At 47.4% G+C, this 27,900-nt stretch overlaps 2 protein-coding genes across 2 annotated transcripts in view; one reads left to right on the forward strand and one right to left on the reverse strand.

The window, feature by feature from the left end:
• Positions 1-6,595, forward strand: part of LOC144143075 (uncharacterized) — a 36,752-nt gene extending 30,157 nt beyond the window's left edge. The window contains exon 8 of the mRNA XM_077674891.1: positions 6,517-6,595. Coding sequence (XP_077531017.1) covers positions 6,517-6,595 — 79 coding nt within the window. The remainder of the gene's footprint in view (positions 1-6,516) is intronic.
• Positions 6,596-11,629: 5,034 nt separating this feature from the next.
• Positions 11,630-23,038, reverse strand: LOC144143240 (uncharacterized). The gene is made up of 2 exons (XM_077675025.1): positions 22,518-23,038; positions 11,630-12,830 (listed from the first exon to the last, which is right to left on the reverse strand). Exons 1-2 carry the CDS (start codon positions 22,800-22,802, stop codon positions 11,895-11,897), a joined length of 1,221 nt encoding a protein of 406 aa, XP_077531151.1. The 5' UTR covers positions 22,803-23,038; the 3' UTR covers positions 11,630-11,894.
• Positions 23,039-27,900: the final 4,862 nt, after the last annotated feature.

Below are 27,900 nucleotides of genomic sequence, written 5' to 3' on the forward strand. Positions count from 1 at the left end.
AGTAGGTCCAAATTAATCCGGAGCCCTCCACTACGGCGCGGCTCATCGCCTGCGTTGCGTCGGCGCGTTAAGCACTACATTCAATCACTCAATCAAAATCAGAACAATGAATGCGAATACTCATGGTATAACGATTCGTGGCAGGGCTTTACAGCTTCGCAGATTGGCGTTTTTTAAACATGACAAGGAGAGGCGAGCTCCAACGTAAAACCATCTTCCAGGCTGGGCTAGAATGTGCACAGGACCCGTTTTATGAGGATATTCAGGGGAAAAGCGCAGCATTGTGACACCAATACAAAATGTTTGCAGTGAATGCGCGTCCAAATGCACCAATCTGTTTCCTCCAGTATCGCATGTCCACGTATTTAGCCCTAATGTCGCTGGTGGCCATGACCTGCCTCGTCGCATCCGCTGTATTGCTCGGCACCTGCTGTATGTCATAAAATATAATCCAAGCAGGCAGCGGCCGTCCAGTTTAGAGCTCAATTCACCATTTATTCGGAACAATCTAAGCGGACCTCTAGAATGAAACGCAATTCATAGATCTGCTAGTGACGTCCCAGTTATTAAAACAAGCAAACGTGAAATCAACAAGAGATCCGTGAAACCGGCAACTTGAAATCAACAACTGAAATCAACAAAACGTGAAATCAACAACTTCACACTCCATTTGACGCGCTGCATTTGGTCTCCTTCCATGCAAGGCAAAATATGGTCAATACAGTAGCGGTCCCAGAGATTGGTTTTGGGGGGGGGGGGGGGGGGTTGGGGGGGGGGAGAATAAATACCCGCTCCCCTCCTTGCGCAAGTTCTCTGGAGGAGGTGATAACCATGCAGGCGTGTGCGCGTATGCGGTGTAACCCGCTTGTGCACAAATCACTTAACGACCCAGTGGTTTTTGGGGCCCCTTAGGTGGGTGGTGCAACGGATGGCTCGAGCCCGCATTTCTGACGGCCCAACACGTTTGCGGCCTCGCACAAGTGGTATTTAACCTCGGGCAAGTGGAATGCTTAAAAACAAAAAAAATAAGAAGCTGAGGACCTCTTTGTGGGCGGGGGGCCGATCGCCCCCTGCGCCCCCCCCCCCCCCCCCCCCTTGGGACCGCCACTGGGTCAATAGGTACAACACAAAAAAACCTGTACACCAAACTGACACTCGTTCCCCTTCGCAACATTGTAAAAGTGATTTTTTTTTTTTCTGCTTGAACAAGACCTACAATCATCAAGGAAATATTCTGCACTTGTCAGTCAGGCCTCTTCAGCACACAGAAATTCCTGATGATAATGTTTATTAAGATATGCAAGGGCGTCCAGATACACTGTGCTGGGCACAAGAATAAAGGCACCGCTAGTTCCACTGATAAGGTATTAGAGTACCGCAACTGAGGTACGCAAGTCAGCAATGGCGGCGATTTTGGTGTTTATCAGTGTTGCGAGACTGCCACTTTTACGGCCTCACCGCTGACTTCGACCGGGTCGTTTGTTAACAACACTGCCGAAGATGCAGCTAAACGGCATCTTGGGACACACTTCTGCAGCTGAAATGCTGCTACATGCGCTATCTTCCATTCGCGTTCGAGACGACGTCAGTCGCACGCAGCCGCAGAGCAGGAAGGGCGAGCTAAGTATACCAGAGTTGACCGACTGCAAATGACTAAACAACAAAATGACGGCGACCATGAACCGTCAGTGTTAACAAAAGTCACGTGATGCGAAGTGATTAATGATCATGGCGGCGGGACGGAACAAAATGGGTTGAGTGTCGATACTCTGTACCCTTTGAAAGCTGTACCTTTTGAAGACTTTGAAAGAAATGAAAGGGGGCAAAGCACCTGGTGAGGATCAGATAACACCAGACCTCTTGAAGGATGGCGGAGAAATTGTGCTTGAAAAACTGGCAAACATGTATACGCAATGCCTAATGATCGCAATGGTACCGGAATCTTGGAAGAACGCGAACATCATCCTAATCCATAAGAAAGGCGACACGAATCACTTGAAAAATTACAGGCCGATCAGCTTACTGTCAGTCGTCTACAAGGTACTTACCAAGGTAATCGCTAACAGAATTTCCGCAACACTAGATTTCAGTCAACCTAAAGAACAAGCAGGGTTCCGTAAAGGTTATTCAACAATGGACCATATTCACACGATAAACCAGGTGATAGAGAAGTGCGCTGAGTATACTGAACCTCTATATATAGCCTTCATAGCTTATGAGAAAGAATTTGACTCGGTCGAAACCCTAGCAGTCATTCAGGCATTACGGAACCAGGGGGTAGATGAGCATTATGTAAGAATAATAGAGGATATCTACAATGGGTCTACAGCTACCATCATCCTCCATAAGGAGAGCAGTAAAATACCTATAAGGAAGGGTGTCAGACAAGGAGACACAATATCTCTAATGTTATTCACAGCAGGTTTACAAGGCGTATTCAGAACGTTGGATTGGGAAATGGTGGGAGTAAGGGTTAATGGAGAATACCTCAGTAACCTCAGATTTGCTGATGACGTTGTCTTGCTAAGTAACTCGGGGAACGAATTGCAAAGCATGCTTTCCGCACTGGGCGAACCGAGTAGAACCGTGGGCCTGAAAATTAATAGGCAGAAAACTAAAGTAATGGTCAATAACCTCGGTACAGCACAGCGGTTTGAGATAGGTGGCGAGGCAGTGGAAGTGGTAAGCGAATATATCTACTTAGGCCAAGTTGTGACCCCAGATCCCAACCATGAGGCAGAGATAATTAGAAGGATCAGAATGGGGTGGGGTGCATATGGCAGACATTCTCAGATAATGAATAGCAGCCTACCATTGTCGCTAAAGAAGAAAGTGTATGACAGCTGCATCTTACCGGTACTCACCTACGGGGCAGAAACTTGGAGGCTCACTAAGAGGGTTCAACTTAAATTGAGGACGACTCAGCGGGCAATGGAGCGGAAAATGATAGGTGTAACATTAAGGGACAAGAAGAGAGCGGAGTGGGTCAGGGAGCAAACTGGTGTTAAAGACATATTAGTAGAAATTTAGAAGAAGAAATGGACGTGGGCAGGGAATGTAATGCGAAGGCAAGATAACCGCTGGTCATTAAGGGTAACAGAGTGGATCCCTAGAGAAGGTAAGCGTTGCAGGGGGCGGCAGAAAGTTAGATGGGCAAATGAGATCAAGAAGTTTGCGGGGATAAATTGGTCACAGTTGGCACAGGACCGAGGTAATCGGAGAATAATGGGAGAGGCCTTTGCCCTGCAGTGGGCGTAGATAGGCTGGTGATGATGATGATGATGACTCTGTACCCTTTTCTAGTGAGGCCAGGTACCGTATTTCTGGAGCTACAATAGGCTTCTGCACAGCGCAAATACGTGCAATGCCCGCCCCAATTAAATGTTTTTTTTGCTTTTAACTCGAGACGAACAGGATGACCTGATTAGAACCCGCGTAGTGTTATAGGCGCAGTCCACCACTCAGGACGCCAGTTAAATCGGGAAATTAACATTAAAAATACATTTTGTGCCTGTCAAGCGTCATTGGACGTCCTATTGGCAAGCAGTTAGAACAAGGCAGCTGTTGTACACACCCACTTGGAAGCTTCAAACCTTCCTGTGAGGCTCAACCCCATCTAATCTACAGAACGCGATGAGCTCAAATTTTCTAAAGGTTTGACAGCCGAACCCCGTAATAACGAAGTAGTATCGGGACAGGAAATTGTTCGTTATATCCGATGTTCGTTGTAGCAGTAGAGGTTAACATTGGCTGTAACAAATCGACAATCTGGCTCACACAAAAATACTTGATACAAAAATGCCTTTTTTAGGCTTCGAACCCACTATAAACAAGGTAGCCCTTACCTTTCTTCTTGTTGCATTTCAAGCCCAATTAACCGAAATATGAATGCGTGAAATTACAACAGAACAAAGTTAATTGACAAAATACAGCCCTGCGTCTTTCTTTGGTGAAGGATGTGGTCCTCACCTTGCGGCTACTCACAGCACTGAGCAGGATGGAGTTTTTTTAGTTTCACACAAGGGCCTTTATACTCCTGCAGTTTCAGATGCCGAAGGGTTTTTCCAAGTAGCTTCTCAGCCTCCTGGTCAAATATTTCTTCGTTATATCCACGGTTTCAGTTTTGTTATAAAAGAATAAGTGCCATTGAAATAAAGCGTTACCAACCAAAGTTCGGGTTTAATTCGTTATAGCCAATAGCGAAAAGAGATCCTTGGGAGATTCAAAGGAATGTTGGCGTCTTTCCAGGCCATGGGCACTTTTTGAGTCTTCAAGCATTGCGAAAATAGCACAGTAAGCTTTTTCAGAACACTATCTTCTCCCTTCTATAAAATATCAGCGGTTATGCCGTCGTCACTTAGAGCTTTTCTTTTTTCGTGCCTCCAAGAAACTGTCGAAATTCCTCTTTAGTTACCAGTGGGACATCGCAAGTTGAGCTTCTTGCGATGTCCCACTAGTAACTAAAAAGAACAAATTCGCAACGACGGGAAGCTTCGACAACCTTCTCGTCAATCCTGACGTGTTTGGACGTAGCTGCACGAATTTTCAAATTTTCGTCAGAAAATCTGCCATGTAAGTTCTAATGCTTCTTACTCCGTAGAAAAGGCAACCAAAAACCCCAAAAAATTACACCATCTTCCCGTAGGGGAACCCTGAGTAGCCATGGGGTCGACTGAAGTTCCCATTAGTTTTCAGTTCGTTGTTTCCGTTAACGTTCAGCTTCGCGTGCCTTCGTTGTGTCAGTAGCTTCTTGACGTAGTTTGAATGAGTGCTATGAGTGCATGAGAGTGAGTGCTGAGTGACGTGACCGCGGGTGGGGACATGTGTGGGATTGATCGGTTCATGTGGCCAATCAATGGCTCATATTAATTATTTTGAAAGGGGTCTTCGCTCCTTATTTTTATTGTTACAGTTCCTTTAGGTACATATGTATATATATTTGCTGCGTTGCTGCCATTTCTTTATGAATCTGCCTGACTTCTACGCCTGTACCATCGACCATCACCTGCTGTGGAATTTCTGTACTTGCTCCCCCTTATGTAGTACCCCGCAAGGGACCCTTAAGGGTATAATAAATTATGATGATGATGATGATTTAAGGCGCGTTCGTAGCACGTGCTCCCGTCTCGGTTTGTAGCGCAGTGGGAAGAGCGCCACGTACCTCCCGTTGCGGCCAGAGAGTCGTGGGATCGAAACCGGGCGCCGCCTAGCTATTTATTTTTGTAGTGGACTGCGCTGACGTCAGCCCAAACGCTAGTGGGGTTGAAGAGACACGCATGCGCAGTAGAGTGCGGACGGCGGACAAGGGAGGGAGGGACAGAGCCCCGAGCATGAGATGCTCCGCATCTAAAAAATCAAAGCCAGCCTGCACAACAGTGCAAGCCTTATGTCACAGCAGAGCTGCGTTCGTCTCTCTAAGCTATACTCGACGAGGACCATACACAGTAAAACCTCGTTATAACAAAGTTACACGGGGGATCGTAATTACTTCGTTATAAGCTTTACTTCTTTATAGCCAATGTTCCTTCCTCCCGACAATTACAGGCAGGAGAGGATTACTTACCACCAAAACTCAAAGCAGCCTGCGAAAACAAGAAAAAAAATTCACGCATCTCCGCGAAGTGTATCATGACGAGTGGGTGAAGCACTGGAAATCGTTCTTACCATAAATCACCCGTGACATTGCCCACTCGCGCATGTAAATGAGTGCAACGCGTGTGCACAGTATACACTCGGGGTAGCTCGTCGGCGTTGCCGTTTAGCCGCTGCTTCCAGAGCACTCAACTCAGGGTCCACTTGGCATTTTTGCCGTTTTGCCGCCGCTTCCCGAGCTCTCGCCTCCGGGGTACCTTGTTGTCTGCGTAGACGTTGAGCCGCCGCATGCCGCGCCTTACGTTCGTTTTCATCCATGGCAGAAAGGGAATGTGTGATCTGGAACGCGCTTATATACGCATTTGCACCGCAGCATTCTCTCTCTCTCTCTCTCTCTCTCTCTCTCTCTCTCTCTCTCTCTCTCTCTCTCTCTCTCTCTCTCTCTCTCTCTCTCTCTCTCTCTCTCTCTCTCTCTCTCTCTTCTTCTCTCTCTCTCTCTCTCTCTCTAATCTTTTGTTTACCTTTTATTTTGTTCTCATTGAACTTTTGTGAACCTTTCGTTCACAGATTCTTCGATTTACACGGTGTTGTGCGTTTCTCTCTCTGTCTCCAACCTTTTGTGAACCTTTTATTTTGTTCTTGTTAACCTTTTGTGAACCTTTGTTAACAGATGTTTCGATTTACACGGTGCTGTGCCGTGAGCACGGATGCGGGATGGACGCTGGATGGACAAGCCTCGGCCTTAATGTGTTTCGTCCCTAAAACCAAAAAAAACAGCAAAAACTCGTTACTTTATTCACGCCAAACAACTCATCCATAAGCATTCGACAGCACACAAGCTGCCGGCTCACTTCGCTGAGAAAAATTTCTTGATAGATTTTTGCCGTGTCTTCTTCATGTGAATGATTGCTTTTTCACATGCAGCCCCGATTTCGGGTCCGTTCTCGCCGTCATCGAGAGCGCCAAAGTGGCGCAGAAGGTCTGCCGCATCCCGGTCAAGTGACTTGTGGAACATCCAGCAACCTTGCCGGAAGCCCGGCAGACGCGGGCCCTCCCGCGTGTTGGCAGGTAATTCCAGCCATTTTAGGAAGCTGGAGTTAGCGACCCCTAGCTAGCGTGAGTTGCCGCATCCGTGATGCGACGTAAACCAACGCGCGCGATAAGACATTGACCTCAGGTGTACCAAAATGGTCCGTAAATGCTCGTTGTAGAAAAAAGCTTCGTTGTACCCATTGCGATGAAATTTTAGCTTCGCTGAAACGAAGTCCTGAATACATGGGGGCATCAATGGAATTTTCATGTGGAATTAGCATTGCTTCGTTATATCCTTTAGTTCTTTATATCACGTTTCTTGGAAGTCATTGAGAACCATTACCCTGTGTGTATATATATACATGGCGCTCGTCATCAGAAGACCAAATCAGACGCAAAGTAAAGTATATAAGGGCTTTATTTGTGCACTGCCCTCTTAGTCTTCGTATACTTCATCATCCGTTGCCGCAAAATCTTCGTCGAGCCTTCCCTCGCCGTTGAAGAACTGCAATACTCCTCAGCGATTGCATTCTCGCCTGGCAGCACGGCGCGCTTCCTGATAAGCTGCTATTCTTTGGGGTTCCGGATCTTCTTTGGTCGCCCCATCCCCAATGAGCACGGCACAGAGTCGGAGAGAGTTCTCCTGCCGCTGCCGCGGCGCTCCGTGTTTTATGAGCGCAGGTGGTTGCCCCTAGCAACGAAGAATAAGTGACGTCAGGAGAAGACAGCAGTTGTTTTGTCGGCGACGCTGTCTGCTCGAACGCTGACGAGCACGTGCGCTGGGTATTTTTTCCTTTTGAGAGCCCCTCACGTGACGCAAGCGCACGCTCAAGTATGGACGACGCCGGGCTCTCCTTTCGAGACGGACGCTCACGTGGGCTTCCTATTTTTTCTGTTTATGGACAGCTCAACGAAGAGCTTAAACAGTTTGCTGTTAAAAATTAAAAAAAAACGAAAAAGTAAACCCGGTTCCACCCAGTGTGACATCTGCTCGAACAGTGGAGCTGTCGGTTGTCTTTACAGGCATTCCGTTTAGCTACAGCTTCTTTCTTGTGCGCAACCTTAGAGTCGACTTAGCGACTAATTGCCATATAATTTGTTCCCGAATAGTTCCATTAACAGTTACAGCCATTTTCTGCAACCATACTCCCTCCGAGGATGACCGTGATTTCACAGCAAAACAAATTTCGCAACGTTTACAACTTCCCCGTGTACTAACTTGTGATGACAAGTACATAAACTCGGCATCAGAGTACAGCCATCTTAGCGGCTTATTGTCATATATTTTTTAATGCCTTTGGTGACCCAAACGTTCAAGCCGTCTTCTGTAATCATACTCCCTCCGGAGACGGCCATGTTTCACTACGCAAGAGGAAATGTGTGAAAGCCGGCTTACAAAAGCCGCGCTAACACCGATGTCCTTAAAGTTGGCTTCACCTCTATATGCAACTGCATTGCCGGGAAGACATTTTTCAGGGGCAATATAAGTCGTTTCATATCAAAATCTGAATGCCGTAGGACCATCCCTTCTCCTTTTCCTTTTTATAATGGAACCGGTTTCTGACATCTGGATCCCAGCTGCGAGCGTGACGGCGGACGACGGGGACGGAGGACATAACGGAATTGCATAGCTCCGCTGTTAAAAGGTGAACTGATGAATGCATATAGAAGAATTATCCAGAAAATCAACCTCAGCCACTGCAAGCGCAATGGAAAGCGCTTGTGTCGTGTCCTCTTTTTCTGTCCCATTTTCCCGTCTGCGCTGACCATCATGGCTACATAACAATTCCGGTGGACACATTGGTTAATGAATCGCTTAAAATTGAGCGCAGCGAGTAAACACAAGACGAAGCAAAATATTCATGTCTAGCGCTAGCGCTTTCTGTTGCTTGTGTGTCTGTATTTTTGTGCTCCATTTTAAAATAGCATCGACAAGTGTTGCGGTTGTTGTTGAAAACTTTACTGAGAAAACAAGGAATAGGAGTTGGTTCATAAAGTTGAAGAATAGGTGTCCATCCTATTCTGGTAGGCCGCGGGCTGTGGCTGCAGCCTTCTCCCGGAGAATTTACTGTAAAAACTACAGCTGTGTAAAGTGGGTTCGCAACAAACATAACATATTGTCTTGGATTTTCGCATTTAAAAAACATGTCTCACCACAGCTGTTCCTTCATAGCTGGAATAAACCTACTCACAACGCTGGCTCATTTGGGCATTGATCTTGTTCCAAAGGTTTTCGCAGCACTGACAGAGGGTTCGCCACCACGCTTCCATGCTACCTTTCTTGACACCTGCCGTTTTTGTAGGGCTTTTGTGCAAACACCACGTTTTCTGGTTTTCGCACTTTTGTAGACCTGCTTTTTGTAGACATGTGGTTTTGTATACCGGCGCATTTCTATACATTCCCAGAACTCGACACATTAAAGGCAAAGGTACCCAGTCATTCCACGGATGGTTCTTATGAATACTGCTTCCGTATACCGTGCTTGTTTATTTCCCCTGGTCGAACAAAAACTGATTGAAAACAATTCCTATGAGTAGGTTCACCGGGCTTCCTTCTCATCACACCTCTGGGTTGTCCGCGGTTTTGGCGCACGCGCTTTCAGGAAAAATACCTACACCAGAAAAAACCAACTGCATAAAGCACATGCCAAACCAACCTTGCTCGTAATAGTGACGAAAACAAGAAAGCACGGCAGAATAGAGGTTGGCTTGGGACCACGTTGTTTTTTTACTTTCAGAGAGTAGTAACGAGCGGTGAATCTTGTAGGATGACTAACACAGGTAAATTACCCTATATAAATGGGGCAATTCACATCGACCCTTTCCTCCAAACCTCCCTGGTCTCCGTGTTTCAGCTCATACAACGTTCGCAACGCAACCACGGCGACTGAAACGCAACTGGCCAACCCATGGAATGGTGCCTGCCCTATAGAGACCGGTGATTACCATAGTTATTATTGCGTCATTTTGCCACAGGGCGTAAGATTTAAACAATGGACAAAACAGGACAGTGGTGCGACACAGAAGGAAAGAAAAGACACTGGTGATTACCTAATTAGCGTGGGTCTTCCCAGTGCCACCTTATTCTGAAAGATACACAAGGTAAGTGAGCGTTGCTTAGCCTTAATCTTTACCACCATATGCGTTGAAAGGCCAAATAATCCTAGCCAACGCCCTGCTTGCCATATTAAAGGATTAGCACAAGGCAGGACTCACTTTGAAGTACCTAACGGCTAAGGTAACGGCCATTGCCAGTCCAGTAGGCTATGCGTAAAGGGGTCTTGTTCTTGAAACATGAGTATCACTTTTTTGCCCGTGCGTTTGCATTCTTTTCACACATATATAGGTACATATACACCTGTTGTGGCAGGTCTAAAAGTCTTACACGGGATCGTCTCCCTCATATCTCCCGCAACGTCTTCAAACATCAAAATCGGTGGCGAAGGGTACCTTACTTGAAACCGTAGAAACACCTTTATGGGAATTAAAAGTGATAGCTGGAGTGTTCCCAATGGCGATTTAACACGGCACCGGAGCGTAGTTCCGCAGTGGCGCCATCAGGAATAAGGGAACTCATAGAATCCCTACTGTATCACCCAGACGTTCCTTAAAAGTGCATTTCACATAAATTGAACATGTCTTTTCATAAAGTACTTCTGATTGACATAGGGCTGGGGAAACTAACAAAAATCGGTCAGAACGAAAGCATGTAAACATTTTTACTGCTCACAAATGACCTGCTCCAATGTATCGACGGTGACGCAAAATGGCTTCCGGTTGCAACCTCTGAAGCCTTGACCCTCTGCAGCATCCACAAAAATTCGATTATTTTACTACTGAGCTACAAAATCCCTCCTGAGGTGCCGCCGACACCGCTTGTGCTGGATTTTACGAGGAATATGGACTAGATTTCGAATTTCAAGACCTTTAAGCTTTGAGATACGTGCTGCGTCTCATCCTGAATGTGGAATAAGCAATGTCTTAGGACCGTTACATCAAAAACACCTTAGTTCTTTCCCTGTGGTATGATGGTACACTTGTCAGTGGCGTTACCTTCATCACCGGCTCTTCCTCCATCACCGGCTGAGCTACTTGATGCGCATGCAATCCGGGATTGCCGGGGGCTGACACGTGTCTGGTGGAGGGTATGGCATTACAGGCACTCCATCTGATGTTAAATAACTTCATGTATAACCCAATAAAACTGTACTGTCTTTTACTGTATTTTTGTACTGTTACTTTTTTTTCGTTCTGTCGTCCGCGTCCTTACGCTGTTTGTTCAAACGATGTATAGCCAACTGGCCCAAACCCAAGCCTTACTTAAACTGCAATTCACTCGCATCCTTTAAACAAACTTCCCGGCATTTTCTTAGTCCAATTTATTAGGAAGCCCCGCGCTATTCATTTGGACTGGAACATGACAGACTTCAATTTTTATTGCTCGATTTCGTTTACGATGCTCTGCATGAGCAAACCTTCCCCAATTTTTCTTTCAGATTGTCAAGACGTTCATGTATACTATTACGGTGTATGAAGAAGGAACACAACAAAATAGCCAGTTTTTCTTTCCGCGCGCGTCGCCTATTGGCACCGGATGCAATATTCTTGTCGGAATACAGTTCAAAGAGTGGGCATTCAAGCAATGTCAAAATGATGAATTACTACAAGGATATATTGGCGCGCGGTGGCGCTTGCTTCACCAGTAATCTTCCTACTTTCAAATAATAGGTCTTAGACAATACTTATGCACATTGGAAGAAGTGTCGCTGTTTGTGACACGACAGTTTGAAACTGTTCGTGGTTTTCTGGAGTTATTCCAAAATGATCAGGTCCAAATAATTCCCTCAACCTATGACATATCGAAAATTCGCGTAAATCGCATTATGCTCCCTTTGTGCAACTTTTTCGTGGAACAGTGCACTTTTTGAAATACTTCCACTGCCGTCGAGTTAAACTTTATGTGGGAAGAGGTTAATGAAGACACAATTCGCTTGTTTGATTGAAACATTTATTGTGTTCATAAAACAAATTCAGTGAACATCCTCCACATTGACACGTTGAGTCAACAGGCCCAATACCAAACAGTGTGCTCGTGATGTCAACACAGTTGCAAAAGTTTCTTTCCTGATTCTACACAACGGTTATCGCTGCCCTTTCTGGGTCAGCCTCAAGCAAAGAGAACGATTTAGGAATCCCTCCCCCCCCCCTAACTATAATAAATGACCATTGGTGGACATTGACTTTGCGCTTACGTTATGCACAAACGCATGTCACGCTAGGACCGCAACACATAGCTGCAGCTGGTCATCCTCGACATAGCCTTCATATTCCATGATGCTTAACTGAATGCTGTTATTAAAATAGCAACCCTGATTCCAAGCTGTCATTGGCCTTGAGTAATATTTCGCACCACTCGGTTCACAGGTCACCTCTCGCTTCTGAAGTGTCTCCGGGTGCACCACAGAAAGCACCATCTTTCTGTGGAATGGCCACTGGAGGTACTCATCGACCTCGCCCTTACCGAGACACATGTGCAAATGTAGTGACAGCGAGTTGTTGTAGTTTTTCTGGATGTAAACTCCAAGTAATAGCAAGTAGCCGCAGAGATAAACTGGATTGCTTTGACTTTCAGCCAAGCCCTTCTTGGTGGCTTCATCCTTCAAAGAAGCATACCCTTTCAGTATCCACTCATGAGACGATTGTTTCATAGTGTGGCGTAGAACCGCCTCAACCTTCTTTACCAATTCTTTGCCCATTTCCACAACTTTGTTTTTCACTAAGCCAATATCAGCTCCCTGGCGGGAGAAATTATCCCGACTCTCCTTTGCGATTTTCTCGAAGTCCTGCTTCAATGTTTCCCCCAAGTTGTTCACGTCGCCGGAAAGGTCCTGCAAGGAGATTCGCTCGAGCCCCGCCTTCAGTTCATCCAGCTGCAGCTGCATATGCAACGTTGTAGTGTACAACACCTCTAATGTTGGCCCTGCACTTTGCTGGTCACAGCTCGGCCCTAAGGCCGTTTCTGACGAGATGGGTCGCTGACTGCCCGCACACGATCTTATATGCGAGCACAGACTTTTGCAGAGAACTTTCGTAGAACACTTGGGACAAGACTTCAAGTGATGTTCACATTCTCGGTGGAAGTGTCTGGACAGGTCAGAAGCGGATATGGTGGCACTGCAGCCGTTTGCTTTGTTCCAGCAATTCACCTGCGACAAAAAATGAGGGTGAGAGTGGAAACGAAACGTCAAGCTCCAGCCTTCAAGTATTCGCACTTAGCATTTTAAATGCGATATTTATGTGTATTTTACAGTGAAAATTCACGGCGGGACAACTCGGATGCCACTTTCTTGTTCGACTTCTGATCAGAGACTCAAGAGATTCAATTATCAATGGTGCCATGAATGCCCGCAGAGTCTCAAATAATAAATTTCGCATGATTGTTAACGGCCAGGCCCTGAATGATACTGCTCTCACCGAACATTTCAATGCTCATTCCTTATACATTCCTTATTCAACGCCATTCCTTATACATTACCTACCAGTGTTTCATCATACCGTGTTCAGTGCAACATTCCTGGTATCGCGTTCTTGCAGCCAACAGACTTTTCTGAGGTGTAACACATTTTTGAGTCCCTCAAAAATAGAAAAAGTGTCGATGTTGATAAACATACAAATACGCCCCAGTCAAACATGCCTTCAACATCATCTGCCATTACCTAGTTTATATTTATAACCCTTCCCTGCAAACCGGATGCTTCCCGGCTAACATGAAACGAGGGAAAGTGTCGGTAATATTCAAAGGAGTAGACAGGAATGATGCCGCAGAGTACTGGCCTATATCGGTGCTTCCAATTTTTTTAAAGGGTTTAGAAAAAATTATTTGTCCCGCCTGAATGCTCTCTTTCTTAAACACCAAATTTTCTCTCAATGCCACCATGCCTTCCCGAAGGGCTGTTTGACCGAGTCCGCGCGATTAGTAGAAAAGGAATTACTAATAAAAAGAAGTGAAGCTAGTAGACACTCTGGGAATATTTGTTGACTAGAGCAACGTTTTTGATGCACTAAATAACAATATATTACTTCAGAAATTAAATCAGTACGGAATTCGTGGGATGCCGCATTCACTTTTCCAATCATATACCAACGGACGTGAACAATGTGTGGCGCTTAGTATTGGCTATCAGTCGTCCTATCAACAAATACGATGCGGTGTGCCACAAGGAAGTGTTTTAGGCCCCTTTTTATTTATTGTATACATGAATGACCTCATCTGTGTCGATAACCGTCCGCAGTTTGCCTTTCATGCTGACGACACGAGCCAGTTTCTATACTCAGAAAACGCTATGCTGACTTGATCTCTGCTGCAAATGCTGCTCTAGATAAACTGCGCGAGTGGTCCGAAGCAAACTGCTTAAAAATTAACCCCAAAAGTCAAAAGCTATCTTGTTCACACCAAAAAAATAAACGTGTATCCGTTACGGAAGAGCTTTATGTATGCAATTCTAGGATCGATCTAGTAGAGCAACACAAAGTTTTGGGGGTTGTATTCCCACATTACATGAGCTCGTATGCACACATTCAACTGTTGACTAAGCAATTATCTTCTGCTGTAGGTACACTGTATCGGTGTCGGGACTTCTTCCCACTTAGTATAAAACTTAAAATTCACCACTGTATTTTTAGATCACGTTTAAACTATTGCACGTTGGGTTTCAGGCACAACAACAAAAAACTATTGCCACCCTATTGTTATTAGAGAAGAAACTAGAGCACTTTTTGCACAGCACATATTAATAAGAATCAATAATCTATATGATTAACACCTGCTCGTCCAATTCTACTTTTCTGATGCTCTCTATCGGCAGTTCCTGAAACGATTATCCTGCCTAACAATCCGTATCCACAAGTACTTAACTCGCACATCTGATATGTGGCTAGTTTCATTTCCACGAACTAGTTACTGTTTCCAAACATTGGCTTATAATATTCCGTCCATATTAAACAGAAACTGCGTCGAATTTTGAGGACGCAGGGTATCCCGACATGCCGTTCGTGAAGCTTACTTCAATAAGTGTGTACAGTGTGTAAATGGTGTGTACAGTGTTTATTTACATATTTTGTCGGTATGTTGTGTTGAATGCTTTTAGTAAGAAGCGTGAAGTGCGGGAAAAGTTTTGTCTGCCATTGTCTTCCCCGCTTTTGTTGCAAATTCAATGCTGATGTTATACAGATGTTTTAGGAAAAATAGAGGTATTGTATCACATGATTGTATATTTTTTATTTTTAATTGTCTATGTATCCATGTGTGTCATCCAAATTTATATTGGTACCCATGGCCCCGTCAAGCTACGTATAGCAGCATTAATGCCAGGGTGACCCTCAACATTGTAATGTTGAAAATAACATTGAATTGATTTGATTTGAATTGCTCGCTAGTGGCTGTAAACCCAAAAATGCTAATTAATAATATCGCTCTGAAATAAAGGACTAAACTGTCACGCCCTATTTCATGGAGCAAAATATCTGGCCAATGTTCACATGCAGCTTACGTCCTGCTTACAATATTGAAGGCACCATGAACACGAATGTAAGTTTGCTTACTTTGAAAACTTCCGGTGTCATTGCTACAGTTATGCTAACTTCCACGCAAGCTTCATTCAATGAGACTAGATAAATACAGAAAACATAACTAGCGACTCCAGAAACACTTTATTCTATGACGTCACAGTTTCTATAAACAGTTTCTATGACGTCACAATAATCAGTTTGCACAAATGGCCCCCTGCGACAAAATCTGCCGCAAAGGAACAAATGCACGATTGTACTGCTACGCCTGGTTTGAAATGACAGCAACGCTTGAATGCTAACACGGCATTGTCACATTGATCGCTGTTTCTTAAGGCGATAGTGTTATTAGGCTCACTTTTCAATTTCGCCGTCGCTGCCAGTCTTCCCCTATCGGCCGTGTTCATCAAACGACAGTGGAAGTAAAATATCGACGCTACCAGGAAACTAACTGAAGCAGCCAGATACGAGGGCTTGCCGGAATTCGGAGCAGCGGCAATGATATTGTGGAAGGGAGGACGATACCACGGCCGAGGCAAAACAGAAGATACGCGATTTGAGCAGTCGCCGCGCATGCGCAGTGAAGTTCTTTCCACGCGCCGTATATAGTCCTATCCTCGACAGACGTGACAGCCAGCCGCAACGGCAACTTACAACAGCACGAAAGGGCCTCCCCGATGACAAAAAATGGCGCCGTCGCCAATAAGTGTCACCCAGCTAAACAAAGGGGCAAAACATTAAGACTACGCTCTGTTGTGCCAGAGCGCCTAGCCCCAATTCGCTGCACGGGGTGACCCGCCGACAGCGGGGCCGATTCGCGTCTCGACCAAACCGCCCGCGGCCGACAGGCCCAAACTTGCATCGCCGCAGAGCCACCTCTCCTTTTCTCGTCGTGGCGGCTCGACCGAATCATGCATCGGGCGAAAGGCCACCGGCAGACATGCCACTACGTGACTGTAGACTGCTCCGCGGAGACGGCGACGCCGTCGCCTACCATTTCCCCGTCGAGGCGGCTCGGCTGACGCAACCACTTCGCCTCCATTCGTCGGATTTCAAACTGAGGCCAGCGAGAGTCCTGATTGGAGCGATCCAAACCGCTCCTGGCTACAACGGACTCCCGGGGCTATAATACCCGCCCGCAGGCACAGCGAGGGCGGCACTTTTCGGAGGCGGCACTTTGCGCGTGGAGACGTGCTGCAGCGAGGGCGGCACTTTTCGAGTGGAGACGTGCTGTCGCCTTAGTGCGAGCCATGTAACGCTTTTGTTGCCCTTGTACATACTGTATATAAATGTTGCTTCAACTTTCCGTCGGCTCGAGAACTTCATCGCTCGGCTCTGCACCGCTACGATACCGGACGGAGCAAGGCAACGTCGCTACACCGGTGACTGCGCTCGGATGGTCAGTCAACAGTGGTGACAGTACTGGAAAGGCCAGTCTCAACAGCTCTCAAAAGCTAAAGAAAGCCTAGAATGTAACCAGAGACAAACTAAAATTTGTCCCAATAAGAAACAAAATCCTGGTATATGGTCTCTGAATACGGAATAGTAAAAACCTTTTCCGAATTCGGCTCCGTCTAAACCCGCAAGCACAGTCCGGAAAATGAGGAATGGCTTAAAACACCTGAAAACAGGTCAGCATGTGACCCCAGAGAACAGACACGCAATAAGTCTCGATATGGCCCTACAGAGAGGCGGCAGAGCTCATCATATAATGGTCAAACTACAGGATATATTTTACCATTGGGCAACATTGTAAAACGCCTGTACAGAGGAAGAGCAGAAATAAAAGCAGCAGAAAAAACAACTTGTGCACGCACTAATTACGAGCCGGATACAGTACAGCCTGCTGTTCCAGAAACTTGGCCGCGCTGAAGGCCGAAAATCTGCGGAAATTCAGAGAATTGTCCACTAATGCGTACCATTCCTATTCCACTTCTCTAGAGTGCGACTTCTTAACAGCCAATTTTTGTTTTTTCAATATTCTGAGCGACCAATTATCTCCATTTACGCTATTTTAAATGATTACATGTAGAACTCCCGCCAAATCTGCATTTTCGTGGAGATATAGGGCGTTACACGGCTCGCCGCTATTCGCTATTTTTTCTACTTGTATTTTTTTGTTGTTCATCAAAATTCCGTTCGACCAATCACCTGAATTTACACTTCCACATGTGCATACTTGCCGTAGTGTGATTACAAGCTAACTAATGGTTTTGTGAATTTTTTACTGTTCCGTTCCTGCGCGGTCTTGTTCGTTGTACTTTCGGAAGCTATGGTTAGTCAGTATGTCAATTTCTTTTCTTTAGACAAATTTTTTAGCTTCTTCGAGTACGCTTCCCCTGTTGGCATCCTTTATTAAATGTGGAACATCAAAATATTTGCTTATATTACGCGTTAACCAACCCCTGTGCTTGTTTCACTTCTTCGGTATCGTTTATGAATATGTGGAACCTCCAAAATCATGCTTACATTATGAGTTACTCCACCCTTGTACATGTTACGACTTTTTGCTTTTATTTCTGTTATATTACCTACCGAACTTGTACTTTTGTAATTATATGTATATACTCCTGTATGCCTTGGTCGCAAGAGACTGGCACTATTTCAAATAAATAAATAAATAAATAAATTCCGAGTGCAGGTGGAACTTCCGCCAAATCAGCATATTTGTGGAAATGCAGGGTGTTACACGGTCCTGGCTGTAGGGTACGCATTAATAAACACATCAGGGCAGCCTATAGGACAGCCCCAAACCTCCCTATTTTTACAACCACAGCAAGGGACTTTCAACCGTCTTATAAATACCCCTGGAGGAATCAGAGGCCACTGCCATCACAGATGTAGCGTCCGGAAAAACAAAACAAAATTAGAACCAGTCGCCTAACGAAATGGGCGCCATGACGTATATGTCACCGATACAGCGACGTTCTATAAACACCCTCTCCCCAGCAAAACACAGAGCCAAACCTACGCAAGAAGAGGCGACAAGCCAAAATCAAATTCATTCGAGGAAAGTTTCAAAACAATTGAAACTTTGTATACGCCGACTGTAGGAGGTTTCGAACAACGACGGCAACAACTGTCGTAGTAGACTACAATGGCAATTACTGATTTCATTACCCTTCTACAGGAAGGAATAGAAAAAAAATGGCAGCATCTCCACTCCGTGGATGATGGCGAGGGTGCGGAGTACCGGAACTCGAAATGGCATCCAAGTTGCGCCCCGGCCTTCATTCGATTTCAGCCGTGAGTGGCACCTTGATTATTCCCTAAATGAAACTGCAACTCGCGGCTCAAATGGAATTTCGCTTGATTTTCGCTTGATGGTGGTGTGCGCACGGATGGACGCGGACGGATATTGGGAGGTCCTAAGGTACAGGGGGGATTAAAAGAAATGCGAACAACGGAGCGCACAGCCTCCGACGGATGCCGCACCGTCTGGCTGCTCCGTCAGTAAACTGCGCGCATGCGTAGTTGTTGCGGAGCGTTTGAGAGTGTGGCCTACATTTATGGGAAATGCTTGATCAAGAAGCGACGCCGGTCATTTATTTTAAGGGGCCTCTTCACGCTGTGTCGCCACTGAGCAGGGTGATCGTTGAATGGCATCTGCTATCTGCAATCAGCTTGCTGCGGGCTTGGCTAGCAAATGTAGTAGATAACAGTATGCCCAGTGGCGACAGATCATAAAAAGATGCCTCAAAATAAAGGACCCGCGTCCCCTCTTGATCAAGCGTTTCCCCAAACAGTAGGCCACAGTCTCAAACGCTGCGAAAGAACCACGCATGCGCGCAGTTTACTGACAGTGCAGCCAGACGGTGCGGCATGCTTCGGAGGCTGTGTGCTCCGTTGTTCGTATTTCTTTGAATCCCCCCTGTACTCCGCAGCGTTACAGGCGAGGGAATAAGCTGTTTGACTCTCGGGTACAAACTCACGGTAGTACCCCAATGGGTAAGACGACTGACACCAACTCTGCCTGGTCTAACAGACACAGGCTCGAATCCTGCCGGTGCATGTGTGTGTGTGTTTTTTAAGTGCGAATGCACTTCTTAAGCGAGCCTGAATCGTCCGCCGCCGTCGTCCGCATAGCAACAGCTGCGGGTGCGCGCGCTCCTCGTCTTCCTCCTCGTCTTCCCTAGCAACGGGGGGGAGATGGGCGCGCGCTACTCTCCTCCTCTCTCCGCTCAGTGACTGCGGGTGTTGGGCGCCTCCTCTCCACTTCGGGCGGGCGAGCTCTCGCTCGCGTAGCGGGCGCTCCGCATTGCGACGCGTGAGGGCGCTCGTGTAGCCCTCGCCGTAACGGCGGGCGCTACTCTCCTCCTCCTCTCTCCGCTCAGTGACTGCGGGTGTTGGGCGCCTCCTCTCCACTCCAAGATCACGATATCCACCGTAATCGCGCAATCAACAACCGTGCATTCGCACTTACACACTCTCCCCCTCGGGGAAGTGCGAGGGAATTTTTTCGATTGTAAATGCTATGCGCACGGACGCGGACGGACATTGTGTGGTCCTAAGGTACTCCGCACCTGAAACGAAAATCGGAGCCTTCTGATCCGCCTAGCGGAACTTTCGAATAGATACTTAATCATTAGATACCCTCCAAAAGGCGAAAATTCTCATGGCTGGAGCAGAGCACACTAAACGCAGGAGAAATATTCCACAATTCACAAAGATTCACATCACTTTAACATAAACACCCGGATAAAGTTAACAGGGTCTCGACGGGAACGATGCAGCCGACCGAGATCCACGCCAACTTCCATATCGTGCTCCCCACTGAGCACGACTACCACACAAATTTGAGAGCACGTCCTCATCTTACGCCTAGAAACACCAGCGTTCCCCGTGCTACACAGGGACCTCAACGCCGAATAATCGAGAACTGAACAGGACACAAACCAGCACATATAGCCACAAACCTAAATAGGTTAAGATGTTTGGTAAAAAGCATTCGACATTAACGTATGGTTACGCGGCGGAAAGACAAAGAATATTGAACGAATATTAAACGAATATTGTTTCAGCGCTCAATATTCGTTTCATCTTTGCCTTGGCGCCACGGAAATATAACTCGGCTCGATATTCGGAAACATCCGTTATATTCCACTAATTTCGGCACACGACATGCTGCCCTGACCAGCCACCTTGAGATACGCGTACGGGCAGCAATTTTAAACTACTGCGAGTTAAATATCGGTAAAGGAGATATAGAAGAAAAAAAGCTCAGTCTTGAGCTCATCGTGTTCTAAGCATGCCAAAAAAAAGCGAGCCAATCCACTCTGTGAAGGCGGTTGGACAGCGAAGCTAGACACGAAACCCGAAACGATTACCCATGTGACGTCACTTGAATTCACACACGTGGCTAGACAGAGAATGAAAACAGATAAGTGAAATGCACTTAACCTCACCCTTTATTACTTCAAATAGATATACTCTTCCAAGTATAAATCAATGGATGATTCCTGAACGGTGGTTGGTTCAGTTGTATTGGTCAAGCACATCAGTGGGAACTCTTTTATATAAAATTAAAGGAAGCTCGAACCCGTGGTCAAACGACATACGCCGCTGCATTTACGCCGACAGACGACGTTGGAGAGGACGAGTAACCACGTATCATCGCAGCGCGCGCGTAAACCAATGCGCCGCGCAGTGTGGCTCGACTACTCCGGACTCAGCCTTGCTGCGACCAGTTCCACATTTTAACTCAACTAAAACAAATAATGCTTATTCTTAATACAGAAACAACTAAAACCGTTCTTAGGACATTAAGAAACGTTAAGAATTAGTATGCTTACTTGGCAGGCCAAAAAACCCCCGCTACATTCGGCGTAATCTGCCTTACTTCCATAGTTGCTCATTTCTTAGCGGGTTTTGTCCGGTTTGCACTCCCGATTTTACGATTTACTTCGTTTTATCGCACAATTCATAGTAAAGTTAGCTTGTTTACCAATTTTCTGTCTTATTATGCGACCTGGCCGCCAGATAACATCACCGCCAGAGGTCTACGTCAACACCGTGCCCCCGAAAGTTTTGCGTCGAAGTCTGGCGGGCTATGGTCGCAACAAGCCCATAACAATGATTTCGGCGTACTCCGGAGTACGCCGGTTACTTACGCGTTTACACCGGTTTACATCGTTTCGCGAGTACGTCGGTTTTACACGTGCATGGGGTTCGGCCTTAACACACGAGCGGAACCGCGTTAGGGTTGGGCGGAGGAGACGAGAAAGGCATTTACGTGGCAAGCGCGGCAAAACACTACCGTTTGTGGACGACATGTGCAGCCAATTTTTTTAAAAGCAAAGCTTCACTACTTTCATCCAACGGCTTCGCGGGGGATGCGCACTTTCATCTTTTCACCGGAAACACCCCCCGCGACACACGCCGTACCCGCTTTCGGCGGTGCGCACAAGGCCCAGTTTTCGGTCGTTCTGCTCAGCACGAGCGGCGGCCGCGGCCGAGGCTGCGGCCGATCAGCTGATAGGCAGCCGACCATACCCGCATCTTCCCACGCATGCGCCGCTGGGTCGTCTCGGGCTACGTGACTGCTATCGCGCCCGGCTAAGAGGAACGGCGCGGTCGCCGTGAATGAACGCCGCGTTCGCCGGGACTCCTCCTGTGAGCGTTGGACTGGGACCGAACGGCTTTGAGACGGGGTCGGCGATACAGCTACGTCAAAGGTTAACCAAGCGAAGTCAAGACTCAACCACGCTAAGCCAATCTTTTGCTTGCATATCCAAGGTTGGCTGAGCTAAGCTGCGGCCATTTTTTTTTTATTAGGACACTTCAAGGGGCTCGTCCACACTTTCGGTAAATGCCTTTCACTTTTCCCTTCTCGTCTGGAAGCGGAGCGGCGGTAAGCGATTTGCTCGTAGCAGCAGATCCTCCGCCTGTTTCTGATTTGCATTTGGGGTGGCTATGGAATGCCTTTATTGCTGCCACAGCACGCAAGGCGACCAATTGCCGCCACACAGCTATATAACGGCGTTATTGGAGCGCCAAGATCGAAAACGAGAAAAAATTTTAGAGTGAGTTTCCAAGTTACATGCTGGCCATAGAACCGTAATTCTTGGCTGAAAAAATTCGCAACCTTCCATTCTAAGCAACAGATATATTTGTTGACTATGCTACGAAACTGTTTTGAAATAACGCTGAAAAAAGTGTAGCAGGGTCTCCTTCAATTAACAGGTATTTGTGCATCCTGTCGGACGAAAAAGGCACGAAATTCTCCTAGCGGCAATGCTTAGAGCGCGCCAGGCTTTCAAAATTACAAAGCAAGCCGATCAAACGTCACACGTAACTACGACAAAACGACGAAAATTGTTCCGGCTTACTTGTTTCTTTAGCAGCTGTTCGGCGGGGAAGTCCCTCCACTGGACGGTTTCCTCTGGACACGCCTCGCCGTCGAACGGACACGTGCGCACTACGCCCAGGTCATACTGCTGGTAGCAAAGGCCGCACAGAAAGTGTCCGCAGAGTAGGGCGCCTGTGCACTTGGACACATGTCCGCAAGCGCTGCAAACCCTGGCTGGGGGAGGTGGAACGACGAAGTGTAGGGGTTTCAAGTCCAGCTCCTCGGAGAAACCCCTCAGGATACTGTGCTGGTAGCTGGAAGGCATGATTCCGCACTCGGTGAACGGACGAAGACTTCGTTGGTTAATCTGAATGGTCCTGTCTTCTAAAACATTCACAGGCGTTGGTTAACGCGACAGCTCTTCTATGACTCCCTTGTGAAGACAGTACGTTCCCTCAATTTCGTTCAGTTGTGCTGCCAGGAAGCGACGCACGAAGCGCCTCAGGTAGTTAGAGCAGCAGTGACCGGATACACGAAGGGGCAAGGGCAACTGACAACAGCGTGGAAGGGCGGGGAATGCGTGCTCTTGCAAGCGCTGGCCGCTAGCGGCACTGCCGCGGTTTCGTATTTTTCTGCATCCTCAAAACAGCAAAAGAGCCGACAAACCTATAGCGTTCAGCATTGTAAGACATTTATTTTTTGTGTGTTTTTTGTTAGTTATGGGTGTAATGTATGACACGAGAAAGTTTCAATGGATGCGACAAAAGTGCTACGTTGCCAGTTTCTGTCGCGTCGACGTCATGTAGACGGCACGCTGCGCTAGAAATTAGCTGCGAAATCACAGCGTCAGCACGATTGGATGCGTTATCACGGCGCTGCACTAGCTCGTGCGATGCTGTTCTGTCGCAGCCAATACCTTGTAAACACAGCCCCGACTTTCCACCATGCGCGGAAGAGACGTGGCAGGGCGTTTATTTTGCTTTCCTGCATTAGGCCTCGTCATTTTCCGTTGCTCAGAACTGCCGCAGAGCAGCTCCGTAATTTATGGCCAAAGCGCCCGATTTTGCAAAGAAAAAATGCCGTTGTTCTTTCTGACGGATTTGGTTTCTTTACGAATTAAACACTGGCTCCAGGAGTAAGCGACTAATGCTTAACCACCACGCTACATTATAGCTCGTTGGCACCGGTGCAACAAAAGGTAAAATAGCCCGTGCCGCGTTACATGTAGTAAAGATGGTTGTGGTTCGTTTCCCCGAAGTCCGGTGTCGATCAGGAACCCAATCGCCCGGGCTCCGGTTGATTTGGCAGGAGGCTGGCAGGACGATGGTGTTGAAGTTCTTGAAGACGGCGGTCGAATTGACGAACTCGAGGCGTTGGGGTTGATTAAGTGAAACGACGAGTTTATATACAGCTATTTACAGTAGGAAAACTGGGTACATGAGTAATGAAAAGGAAAACTTCGAACTTAAGCTAGACGCTAGCTCCGAGTGCGCACAAATCACTCGAGCTCCTCAACTTCGTCTAACTCTCCTATTCTCGGAGCGTACACAAACTGCTCGAGAAACGACGGCCGAGACTCTGTCTCGCCGCAAGATCCGTCTAGTTGCCCGGTACGGCGCTGTACCCTTAACTTCCGACGCGATCTTAACCTCTCATCTAGGGGGCTCACAAATCCCAACCTAGCTTTAACGGTCGAGACTCCTTGTCCCGCCGGGAACTGTCCAGCACGGCGCTCAGACAAGAACGATTTCTAACGGCCAAGTTCGGCCTTATAAAACCTCGAGATCACCCTCTCTCGGGAACGCCCCTGTAGCTTTCGTATACGCGTAAGGGAGTGCCCAAATTCACGTGGACAGCTGTCACTCAGCACGCCACGGAATATTCAATGAGGCGCCGCCATCTTTGGGTCAACGGCACGCTCGCAGACGAGCAGGTGCATGCGACCCCGCGGGGTGAGAGCGAAAGGCGGCGACAGTGCACTGTGCCGGCCGGGGGGACGCGTTAACAATGGTGTCTTGCACGGCGCGCGCTTGACGCCGGTAATCCCACCACCTCCACGCGTCACGCAGACGGTTCCCGGAATCCGGCGGCGCCGTCTGCTTTCTTAATGGGGGATTATCCCTGTGGTATGCGGTGGGCCAGACAATCCGTCTCCCATGCGCGCCGTGACGAATTGGCGACGGCTGCAGGGTATAGTCTACAGTGCTGGGCCACCAGATATTGTGGCGGGTTCTCACGCGCAGCCCGGGCGCCTGGCCGCTAATCTCATAAGTGGACCTTACACACATGAACTTGACGGCATGTGTGTAGAACCGGGAGCCCAGCCACGCAGAACTCTGATTCCGCGGAAGCTTCGGGGTGTGTTAGCACTATGCTTGTTAAATTGATCCACGCCAAAAGTAAGCGAAAGCAAAGAAAGGGACGCAAATACAATGCGACAGTAGAGAAGTACTTGATCGCCAGGCTTTCGCCCTCAAAGCAAGTAAGCAGGCACAAAGAACACCGAGGAAACATTTTAAATGCAGAGCATTTCTTAGCCTCGCCTCTCGAGAGGCGCACCTGCTGCGGCGAGAGGCGCACGTGCTCCGCGTCCGCAGCAGGTGCGCCTCTCCTCCTTTCCTCCTCTCTTTCAACAGCAACTGGCGCGCGCATGCGTCGTAGTCAGCCCGTTCGCTCCGTCGCGGTCTCGGCGTAACAGGTGCGTGATAGCAGCGCGGTGGGGCGTGGAAGGGCGTGCGCTGCTTGCGCATGCGCGCTCTCCCCCCCCCCCCCCCCGTACTGCTCTCCCTCTACTGCGAGCGCTGCAAATATAAAGCGGCTAGCGGTCGCGCGTGCTTCAGTCACTGCGTTGCTCCTTCCTTCCTTGGTTGACTGGTTGACGCTCGCTCCACCCTAACGCGACTTTACTCTCCTCTCTCTACCCCAAACCAACACCAACGCAACTACGACCCAACTACCCACCCTAGTGCGACTTTACGCGGCGTTAACGACCCCCAAATGCTCTGCATTTACTCGTGTTCCCCTCGCGGGAAGGCGCGGGAATTTTTTGTTTTGGGACTTCTTTTTATGCTGCGAGAGCAGGTTTGGACTGCGCGGGAACTGCTCAAAACCGTTATGAATAGCAAATAAACTAGACCAAATATTAACGGTGGAGCGGTTGTACAGGTGCCGTCAGAAGTAATTGGAGCACGGGAGCTGTGGCTGAAACGCATTGGAGCGCCGTGTAGCTGCACCGGCGGTAAACGAAAGGACGAGAACACGCATGCTTGCCTGGCGACGGCGATAGCCCACCTATACATCTCAAAACACTTCTTTTAACCAGTATTCGAGAATTCTTCGCAGCATACTGGAAAGGGCGATCGCGCTGATAGCATATACACCTAAAAAATTTTGAAGAAAAAGAAACTGCCACTGCAGATCCCCGTGAGACCGCCACTTCTCCGGCAGCTCGCGAGCGCTGGAAGTGTGCCAAAGACGTTGTCAGATGTGTATCTGCTATCAGCGCCATCGCAGTTTGCTGCGAAGAATGCTCGAAGCCAGGGGCCCTATTCTCGACTGCACAAATTGCCGGCATTTCGCCCATGTTGTTTTGCGTAAGCACGACGTAAGCAATCAGTGACGTGCTGCACCTATAGCTATGACGACATGCAGTGTAATTTGACGAGTCACTCATAAAGATCGCTACCAAGGTATCAAATATTGTGCAAGAAACATATAAAAACACTTGGCATGTACTTTAAAAAATTAAGACGGTAGCTGAGGCTGACAAGAAAAACACATTTCTGGAGGTCCAATTTGGCGTCAACACCACAAGGCGATCGAGTAACGTTGATCCAAAAGCGAGCGAAAGGCGGATGTCGAGCTAAAGAACATCACAGAATTTTTTTACCGTGTCTATTTATCACTTTCAATCGCTTTTAGTAACATAGCTGGGCTCTCTGCTTCAATGCAAGCTTTGTTGCGTTATCACCTTCCCTGCCGCCACCGCCGCCACGCCATCGTGTGCTGCTATGTTACAAGTTTATGGCGTGATCACAGAACAAGACGGCCGCGGCCATCGCTTCTATGACACATAAGAGCAGCGAAGCGCTACGCCTGATAACCGCGGAGCGCACCGATATCGCCGATTCACTCATTCGTCAAGCTCGACAGCAATCAGCGCTGTAATGAACTAAATAGTCACTTTTCATTGTTATTTTTCTCTTGTGTTCGATCATGTGACCCAACAGCTTACTATGACAAGTATGGACAAATGCCATGCATTGGGTTCTTTTTGTCGTGGAGAGGCTTGTACTGCCCTCTTATGTTGCGGTTACGCCAAAGAAATAATTTTTATTTCATTGCCAAACATAAAAGCAAAATACTGCATGTTATTTGTATGTTCCATGATCGCTGACATGGAAGCAGTTGAAACTATAATTTGCTTCGGTAGGAAACATGCTTTAAACAGCGCGCATGCGAAACTGCGCCTGCTGCAAATTGCCGCACATTTCGCGGCGCCGTAAGCCGGGGCAATATTGTGCCCTATTTTGCTTGTATTTTGCGACAAAAACAGCCGCCATTTTCAAGCTGTTACGTAGCATTACGTCACTTTGACGCAGGCTGAAGTTGCTAATGCATGGCGTAATCGTTCCCGCCAACTGTTTAAATTACGTCACGCCTTCTCAGCCAATCACAGAGGGGGCGTGTATTACAAGCAGTATTGTTGTTGAATAGCAAAGACAGGCTTACATTGTCAAGTCCGCTGCATTTAGTCTGGTTTTTCATTGCCGGCCAAGAATCATGCGCCTTTAGTAACGAGAAATAAGGCAAACTTTAGAACTTGTGTCCGTAGACGACATGAAACGTCAAAATGACGACAGCACACACAACCGCTTTGTCAACCGGAAGCACGTGACCTAAATTGAAAGCCAATCAGAAAAGACTTCCGGAAAATTGCCTGAATGGCCGGCAATTTGTGCAGTCGAGAATAGGGCCCCAGGTCAAAAGAAGTGGGCTATCTCCCGTCGGCAGGTGCGCATGCGCGTTCTCGTCCTTTCGTTTGCCGCCGGTGCAGCATAGAGAAAGAACTACTAGTAAGAGAGGGCACTCCCATAGAGCCCTGCGGCCGAATTGGCAGTAGTGTAGTGTAGCGCGCCGAGCGGGTAGACAAAGTATTAACTGTTTGTTTTAGTTTCACGGACACCGATTTTAGCGGATAGTTTGAATGGCTGAAAAGCGCTGCTCACGGCGAAGGGCATTGGTACGGTATTCGGACGCTTTCATGCATGAATTAGTGTTTATTTGATTATATCATTCTCAGGCTTGGTGCCCGCGTGCTTTTAATTTTTTTTTTTTTGAAATGTGAAATTGCAATTTACAGTACTAGTTACAGATGGTTAAGAATTCTGTCGTGTGTTCACATCTTTTCAAGCCACATAAAA

Source organism: Haemaphysalis longicornis, unplaced genomic scaffold (genome assembly GCF_048455015.1).
Source record: "Haemaphysalis longicornis isolate Haplotype H1 unplaced genomic scaffold, Haemaphysalis longicornis Haplotype H1 scaffold_6, whole genome shotgun sequence".
NCBI lineage: Eukaryota > Metazoa > Arthropoda > Arachnida > Ixodida > Ixodidae > Haemaphysalis > Haemaphysalis longicornis.